Source organism: Callionymus lyra, chromosome 1, assembly GCF_982586985.1.
Source record: "Callionymus lyra chromosome 1, fCalLyr1.hap1.1, whole genome shotgun sequence".
In the NCBI taxonomy this organism is placed as follows: Eukaryota; Metazoa; Chordata; class Actinopteri; order Syngnathiformes; family Callionymidae; genus Callionymus; species Callionymus lyra.
Genome location: NC_141818.1, coordinates 13,139,238 through 13,148,993, shown reverse-complemented (window position 1 = coordinate 13,148,993; position 9,756 = coordinate 13,139,238). Strand labels below are relative to the sequence as shown.

The 9,756-nt window shown below is 36.2% G+C and overlaps 1 protein-coding gene across 1 annotated transcript; it reads right to left on the bottom strand.

Annotated features, from left to right (window-relative positions):
- Positions 1-4,816: 4,816 nt before the first annotated feature.
- cox7c (cytochrome c oxidase subunit 7C) lies at positions 4,817-7,094 on the bottom strand. The gene is made up of 3 exons (XM_087802787.1): positions 6,965-7,094; positions 5,255-5,395; positions 4,817-4,910 (listed from the first exon to the last, which is right to left on the bottom strand). Exons 1-2 carry the CDS (start codon positions 7,037-7,039, stop codon positions 5,279-5,281), a joined length of 192 nt encoding a protein of 63 aa, XP_087658913.1. The 5' UTR covers positions 7,040-7,094; the 3' UTR covers positions 4,817-4,910; positions 5,255-5,278.
- Between the last annotated feature and the right edge of the window lie 2,662 nt (positions 7,095-9,756).

Here is a 9,756-nt window from a genome sequence, read left to right as displayed (position 1 = left end):
TTTATAAAGTTGTCCCTTGTCTGAAATCTCGGCGAACGAGAGGTTACGAGAGCGGAGTCCAGTATGTTGTAATAATGGGCTTCAGTCCTCCTGCAGACAAACCTTGATGTTTGATCGACAAAAGAGTGGGCGTGGTTATGGTAACAGGATTTTAGCTTGACAAAAACCAAGTGTTTTCAGTGGACGGGCATTAAATGCATGTTTTAATGTGAATATAATGATAACAAATATTTTGTAGAAACAGACACACACTGATGAGCACAATAGAGGTTCAATATCTATTTAAGAGACATTTAAATGAAGACATTAGTTGCCCTTTAACAGTTTACGATTCCATATAATTCTATCCATTGAAATGACTTTGTGGGACACCTGTGTTTTTCTCGGTGTTATCTTGAGCTTTTTAGTATATATTTTTTGAGTATTGTTTTGATTGTTGTTTGTGACCCTGGTCTCAAAAAGGTCTCTATAAATATAAATTACTTACTTAAACCAGATTTTTTCCACTGTTATTTATGCAGCAACAGTAAAAAAAAATTGGTTTCTGGCTCCCTCTGTGACCAGATAGTGTAACTGCAATTGTTTAAATATTATCCATTGCACATTTGTTTATAAATCAAAATAGACGCTCTTGGGTTCCTTTGTTAGTTTTTTTGTTTTCTTTTATCTTCCTGGTAACTTCAAAAAAAGTCTATGTAGTAAAGAACGTTGTTTAAATAATAGAGATATTTCTACTACATGAATCAAATACAAATTAAAGCAATCATTACAGAAAATATGAAAACAAATAAAATAAATGAAATAGAAAACAATAACAATAATAATTTCAAATCTTACTTATTGTTGCTTTAACCACTTTTATACAAGGTTCTTCTGCAAGAAACCTAATACCTATTTATTCTAACACCTAATTAATAAATCTATCTAGTTAATAATGTCAATCTAATCTAATTTAATACATACAGATTTTTTTTTAATTTTTTTTTTAGAAAATTATCTAAAATATATACATGAATTAAAATATGAATATTAAATATAATTTTATCTGATTTTGTTTAAAAAGTAGTCAATAACAGAAGAACTATTGTAAGAGAAACAAAATTTGAAATGAAATAGTATTTAAAAATAATTTTAATTAGATTCCACTCTAGCGACAATAAATAAACATTAAATGGAATAATAAAAAATAAAAATGGAAAAATAAAAATATAATAAAAATATTAAAATAATCATTAAAATAATTTGTTTTCCCTGATACATTTCTCCATGAATTAGTTTTCTAGTTTTACTCAGGCCTCATAAGGGCACCTTGCCCAGGTCATGCTCTTAAAAGGATCTGTCATGAAAACTATACAAAAACATCATCAATCTTCCCACGACTTACAAGATGTGTTTGGTAACTAACTCCCTCTCATCAATCTTTATAACAGAAAATAATCTAAATGATCTGACACTAAAGCGAGATGACCGGCCGACCTGCCCTTATTTCAAAGTCATCTTTAGCTCATGTGACCTTTTAAAAAAAAACGACTTTTACCGTCATTATCGTTAAAATCAGTTTGCGTTTTACACCTGACAATAAAAGGTAGTGACACGATGATGCCACGAGTCTATAAAGCAGCGGTTACGTGTTGCAGGTGCTTGAATTATTTATTTACCTCCAGCGTCGCTTCACCCGCAGAAGAAAATCTGCTTAAGTCTTTCGGTTGAAAGTTTAAATAATCAGCGCCGCGGCAAAAAGCCGTGAAAGTCAAAAGATAGATTCGGGGTCAAGCACCACTTAAACGAGTCTTTATCTCCTTCAATCAGCGAGGAAAAAGGAGTCGACGTGAGGCATGGCTCGTGTCTGCAGCTGAAGGATTAGACGGCTCCTGCTCACTTCATCATGTGGGCTCATTACAAACCCATTCGGAGCATTTGGAGAAAAGACTGTTGTTGGAGGAAAAGTGGGCGAAGTTTCTTTTTTTTCGTCTGGGTAAACAGAAAAATGCGTTGAAAAGCAGCGGAAGGGAATGCCAATGATATGCATTATTCAGTGTTGACATTTTTCCTCATTCTGCGCCACAGCTGCGATGAAGAATCGGCTTTGCTTTCATACGCAGGTGACCGGTAAACTCAGCTGGACACGCTGTTTTCTTTGTGGGTGATCAAGAGGCGTGTTTTTTCAACCATTTTCTATGAACTATTTATCTACTCATGTTGAGAGACGAGAAGCTTGAAACGTCTTAATGGGGTAAGAAGAGAAACTCTTTCTTGGGAGTGGTTGTATGATGTGTCTGTGCGTAATTTTCGAAATCAAAGAATTATCTGGATTCCAAAGAATTTCTCTCACTCATTTTTTTCCGCCAGATTCCTTGATAATAAATTGTAATGTAATCATAAGGGGAGAACCAAACCTTCTGACCAACAAAAACAGAATTTTAATATCTTGTTCAAAACAGGTCGGTTGCAAAATTGCAATACGAGGCCTCGCCAGCTGCTCTCTCAAGCCCCTTTAGCCACTTTCTCAGGGCCCTTCTTTGCAAACACCTATCTTCTCTCTTAGGCCCCTACAACCACTTTCTCAGGGCCCTTCTTTGCAGACAGCTATCTTCTCTCTCAGGCCCTTACAACCACTTTCTCAGGGCCCTTCTTTGCAGACAGCTATCTGCTCTCTCAGGCCCCTACAACCACTTTCTCAGGGCCCTTCTTTGCAGACAGCTATCTGCTCTCTCAGGCCCCTACAACCACTTTCTCAGGGCCCTTCTCTGCAGACTGCTATCTTCTCTCTCAGGCCCCTACAACCACTTTCTCAGGGCCCTTCTTTGCAGACAGCCATCTTCTCTCTCAGGCCCCTACAACCACTTTCTCAGGGGCCTTCTTTGCAGACAGCTATCTTCTCTCTCAGGCCCTTACAACCACTTTCTCAGGGCCCTTCTTTGCAGACAGCTATCTGCTCTCTCAAGCCCTTACAACCACTTTCTCAGGGCCCTTCTTTGCAGACAGCTATCTGCTCTCTCAGGCCCCTACAACCACTTTCTTAGGGCCCTTCTCTGCAGACTGCTATCTTCTCTCTCAGGCCCCTACAACCACTTTCTCAGGGCCCTTCTTTGCAGACAGTTATCGTCTCTCTCAGGCCCCTACAACCACTTTCTCAGGGGCCTTCTTTGCAGACAGCTATTTGCTCTCTCAGGCCCCTACAACCACTTTGTCAGGGCCCTTCTTTGCAGACAGCTATCGGCTCTCTCGGACCCCTACAACCACTTTCTCAGGATCCTTCTTCGCAGAGAGTTATCTGCTCTCTTAGGCCCCTAAAACCACTTTCTCAGGGCCCTTCTCTGCAGACAGCCATCTGCTCTCTCAGGCCCCTACAACCACTTTCTCAGGGCCCTTCTTTACCTCTTGGCCTCAGGTGAGCTGTCTATGATTTGTCATTATCTCTTTTCTTACATGATAATTTAGTTTTCATGGGAGGTTTGCTATGATCTGAACGTTTATTTTAAACAGGAAGAAGACACTCCAACTCATGTATCATTTACACAGTAGAAAGTTGCCTAAACACAAGTTGAATTATCAATACTTTAAATAAAAAGTTGCTTAAATGTAACAATGATTGTGTATGAAAGGCATAATGGACTATTTTGCAGTTGCTTGTTTTATAGGCAATTTTTTTCCTCATTATCACATCTTCTGGCTTGTAATGAAATGTTCCGATGTTTGTGTTTTGTTTTTGTGGGGGTTTCATAAGTGCACCCATTGGCAGAAGGAACAACCCAAAATTGACTCTGATGCGAACGCAGCGAGTTCATGAGAAACATTGTTTACATTTCAGAGTTGACCTCGGGCGTACGCTGAAGTAGAAGTGCATGAAAATCTTCAACTTTCAGTCAAAAGTTGTGCAGCTGACTGAGCAGCAACACTTCCCTTTTAATACGTGGATAATTATAGCCACGAGCAGAAGGTTAATTGAATGGAAATAAGACGAGTTCCGCCGAAAGAACTGAAGAGTGAGAGAACAATACAGTCACTCACTGATTTGCTAATGTTCATGTTTATTTACTTTGCTTTCTGCTTGAAAGTACAAATTAACTTTTTCAATAATTTGGTTTTTGTGCTGACGGCGATGCATGTCCGAGGCTTTAATAAAGTTTCAGATGATTCGCTTTGCACTTGAATCCAGTCACGGCTCGCTTATTGAACTGGAAATGGCGTTCATAATTTAGAAGCAGCACTTTTCCTTTTGTTGGACATAACAAAGACAAATCATTCAAACACCCTTCGGCGATATCCAACTTTTTAATAATGGTCTCCAACTCCATAAAAGCAGTTCAGCTCCTAGGATTTTATTGTATCCACAGTAGTGCTCATTGTAACAAAGTGCAATTTAGACGTCAAGTTGAATGACAAATTCACTCGGGCAGAGTAGCAATTTGGAATAATGTGAAAAGTGGAGGATGTCAAGATGGAATTTACTAAACTTTTAATTTGACTTGTTCTTTGAACAGTCGCTTTTATCTTCACTGCACATTTGTAAAATATGATCCATTGTGACTGACATTTGTGCCTGAAAATCAGAGGCTGAGCAAGAATAGGTGAGTGCAGTCTTTTCATTTGGGCTAAGGATAACAAAATCAAATACACGATTACAAGATATTTTTGTGCTACATTACTGAATCTTTCCACACACCTGTGTGAAGTGAATCTTACAGCCCATGATGATATTTCAATTTAAATTGACAATACATTCAGGAGATTCTCCATGAATCGAGAACAAGAAATCTCATTGTGAATGTTGGAAATAACGTACAGTATTTAAAGAATAACACACAAGAAACACTTCTATTTGAGGAACCTTTATTTACATATAAAAATTAAGGGACTACCATTCGGCACAGAAGGACTTCTGGCTGATAAATATTCCAGCTCAAGACCTGCAAGAAAAAAATAAGGAGAAAAGGGTAAATGATTGAAAAGCAATTTTAGAGTCAACAGAAGCAAAGATAATGTGTCAACATCTTTAGACTTCACTTCAGCTGATAAGGACTGACAAGTTTAATAAACTGTCACATTTACTCCCTAAGAAAAGGAGGTGAAGTCTTATCTCGCCAGTTAATGCTACATTTGTCAAAGTCACAACTGGACTTAGAAGTCAATTACAGTAGACTATGCTAGAATAATTCAGAGATAACCATTCAAAGCAGGCCTGGAATCGCTACAAAATGCCAAATGACTGTGTCAGAGAGAAACAGATAAGGGAGTCAAACATGACAATCACCTCGGCGGCCATGTGGAGGAGCAGTTAATTCTTCAGGAGCTGATGTCTGACAATAACAAAGGGAGCAGCGAAGCCACTGCCGAAGAACAACATCATTCCGGCCAGCAGCTTCCATTTGTTCTTTATGGAGAAGGGCAGATTCTGTTGAAAGGAAAGTAACAAGAGTCAGGACACTGAATACCTACGACCGACTTAACACTGATTTCTACTCAAGAGTCAGTTTTAAATCCAATGTAATGTTTATAGTATATAATGTTAGCTCAACAGAGGAAAATGTCCTCAACATAGAATATTTCAAACATTCCTAAAATTATGAATAAAAAAAATATAAAAAAAAAACCATGAGCAACCCCTCATCATATCCAGACAGCACCAATATTCAACACCCTTTCTGTAACTCAGGGATTAATCTGAGTGACCACAGTATTTACGGAACTGTAATTCTTATCGTACAAACTGTATCATTTTTATCCAGTTATTTTTCCAAATACATGTAACTGGGCATTATATTTTTAACCCTTTTTGCAAGACAGGGATGTTGTAATATTTCCCCAAGTTCTGCCCCCCTACTCGCACAAAATTATTTGTTATAAAAACTCAGACAAAAATGTGGAAATCTGAACTTGCTACACATGTGTATACATTGGGGGAAACACAAGTTTATGGGTAAAAATTAGCAGATACATAGTTTAAAAGTTCACCATCATTGAAACAAGTTTAAGAAGCAGGTGAATTGAATTCAGAAAATAAGAAATTATAAAACATCTTTAATGGCCAGGTATATTATTACACAAATTTCCATGTGCACACTGGAGATATCAAAATTTAAATATATTTCAGATGAAAGTAAAATAGAATATCAAGAAATAATGCAACAACAGTTAATTATATTCTATTATTTTGAAATGCCACCACAAAAGAACCCCATGTTGTGTTTACAACACTGAAAAGTTTTTGATTCTGATCTAAACTCAAAATTGTCTATTGCACCCGATTGACCTTTCAACCTTTTATTGCATTTCATTGACTTTCAATTGCTGCTGCTTTATACATTTGATGTCTTTTAATTTTATTTTTTAATTTAATTGCACCATGATCTTCAGTATCCATGGATGGTTGCCTTCAATAAAATCTATTAAATTGTTATGACATTGTGATTCAATTGCCTTGAATCTGTTGTATGTTGGTCCCATGTAGTCTTCTTAATCTATATATATTTATACAAGTTTACTATGATTTCACGCTTTAATAAAGCAGCATGACCCCCGATTAGCTACTACTGCTAGCCCTGTGTGCTAAAAAACATGTGGTTTTAAATCAAAAAAAGCGATCGTATTAAATAATTTAGATTTAGTGCAGAAACTGATACCAACAATGATGATGCATTTCATATATACATCTTAAAAAACACATTTCTTCAATTAACCTTACCCTGAGCGAGTAGCAGCTAGTTAGCATTAAAGCTAACAACAGTACACAAATAACCGAGATTAAACCTAAACCGATAAACTAATTTATTCACTTAAACTGTATAAAAATGTTTAATAGAAGTAACTTGGAAAGTATATAATTATTTTTCAATTAAAACGATATGTGTTCCTTCGCTGTAATCGTCATGACCTCCAGGTACCGGCTCATAAGGAAACTAGGCCTCGATGCCAAGAACACACGTTAACGCGTTAATTCGAGGATAAAAAAAAGTTTTCTTACGTTTCCTGGACCCTCGGCATAATGTCCCGAGCGAACGGCAGAGGTTGCGAACCTCCTGACAGCCTGACCCAGCATGGTTGGTGCAGTTTCTTCTCGAGCTCAGCAGACGCAGCGACCTTCTTGTTTTTGTAACCGGGACGCAGAGGACTCTGGGTAATGACGAGAGCGCGGCTGTCTTGTAGGGAATTGTAGTTCGTTGTATGTGTGACGCGAGGAATATCACCAAATAAAATTTCCAGACGTTTAAATATACATAATAAAAAACGCATACATGTTTTTAGTATTCGTATTAATCGCCTTTTATTATATTATTTAAATGATTGATTAAGTAATATGGCTCAGGGAATTTATATTGTTTTTAATAATGTAACGACAGCTGTAAGGATAAGCAATAGCATGAAATGTAAACACTTAAATAATGTAAATTGATCTTATGAAACAATGCAATACAGGTGGATAATACGAATATACATAACACCATGTGGTTCTTTCTTTTGTGTGTTGTCCTTTTTTTCAATTTTCTTTTTATCCTGTACTGCTACCACAAAACACCCTGTTGTGTGTACAATAGATTTCGGATTCTAATGTACCAGATGTCTGCTATAGGTGTCAATAAATAAGGGGATCAGGTTTTCATTGTATTTGGAATAATGTAAAAGTGCTTATTTTTGAAAAATGTGATCATTGAAATCAAGAAATTTGTATTTATCGAAATACAATGTGAAGCTAAACTTTGTGTATTCAGTATTTACTCAGTATTCCACAATTTCAAGAACAAAAAGGTATTTTTTTCTGAACTTGTGTTTTCTACAAGAAATCTATATCTGTGACATGATATGTTATGGCCAAGACACACGCTGAAAGATAAATTAGAATTTAAAATAAAATAAAATAAAATGGAGTCCCTTCATGAAATATGTTTTGGAAAAAGATCGGTCACAAAGTCTGGAGGAACCAGATAAGGAGTAAATGGACAATTCTTATTTAAAGACTACAGTCATTTTATTTCATGGGGTAATGAGACCATGTGAAATATAAAACAAAAGAGAGGAACCTAATCAATATTACATGTTTAAATTATTATCATTTAATATAATTACATTTTTTAAATATTCTATTAAATGTTGCTATTATTTAAGTTGTTGTTGTCCGTGTGTTTTACTCTTCATGATGGGCATGTTGGTTCTACATACCAATATTTACGAAAGTTATATTTAAAAATATAATAAAATCAGAAAAAATAAAATTGATGGCACGATTACTGAAACAAGACACATTTCCCTGAAATAGCTGTATGCCCCAACAGGCTTGTCAACAACAGATCAATTTTCACTCATGCGATGAACATGTGTCTCGTCTCCCCCCCGGAGACGGATCGGCCCGTTCTGTGTTTAGAGCTCTGACGTTTATCACATCTCCATGATCACCGGTTTGACATTTCCTTCTACCAAGCCTGCCTTTTGTCTTCTGTTTCCACAAATTAGTTCACAAATGTCAAGGAACGAGATGCACTGTCGCGTCGCAGCATCACAAGAAGTACAAATGAAAGGCGGCAGGTGCGATGGTGTGATATCCGTTGGCGGAAATGAAGAGGTGCGATTTTCAGAAAGGTGATTATTGATGGATTGATCTGTTTCTTTCTGTCTGTTTGTGCGTGTACATGCATAAATCAACCCATCTGTTTCTTCCTTCTCCATCCTCTAAATCAGTGCTGGACATTTCCTCAAGGGCCACATTTACACAGTGGCTGTTGTGAGGGGCCAGCAAGCAAAAATAGTGGAGTAAAAATATAAAATAAAGTATAAAAATGAATGAATACATACAAAATGGATAGTTTCCACAGGATGTTTGACCTAATGAGGGCCACATTAATACAAGCAATGCATGTGGCGTTTGCACAAGTCTGCTCTAATTCTAAATCAGAATCAGAAACTTTATTGCCAGTAAGAACAAAACAGATCTAGTTCCTTCTTTAACTACCTTTCGCTATTCCCCTGAATAAACAGCGAAACATAGACAAGAATTCTGGTGTTAACAGAATATTGAATGGTTGTATTTTTTAAGTATTCTATTGTTTTTTTTTTTTTAAATAATTGAAATGTTTTCTATATTGAAGGTTAAAATTGTTTAATCGAATACCTGAATTCAACAATGTATGTATTGAAATATTGAATACAATTATTTAATTAAATATTCAAATAAAAATGTTCTTATATTTTCAAAATGGATAATTATTTATTACACATAGTTGGATATATTAATTCCAATCATTTAAAAAATAGATTTTAAATCTAATGTTTTTTAATTAGTAGCCTTTTAAATTCAATATGAAAAGAAGGCACTTTTAATACAAATATTTAGTTTTCAATTCAATTCAATTGTATTTAAAGTGACTTATCATAACAAAGTTATCTCAAGACACTTCACAGTTTAAATAAGACTATAATGGAGAAAAGAAAAACAGATCCCAGCAACTCAACAATGAGTGAATCACAGCGTGGCGGTGGCAAAGAAAAACTTACTTTTAGAAAGCAGAAACCTCCGGTAGAGAAGAAAAGTGTGGGTTTAAACTGCACAGGTGATGAATGTAACGCAGAAATGAAGGATATACAGAGAGAGAGCTCGGTGTCTAAAACTCCTCCAACAATCTAAGCCTATAGCAGCTAAGAAATAACAAAAAGGGCTGGTTAAGAGCCCAAGTCAGTCCTTACTTAGGCTTGATCGAAATGTAAGGTTTTAAGATTACTCTTAAACATAGAGAGGGTGTCTGCCCTCCGGACTGAAGCTGGTCG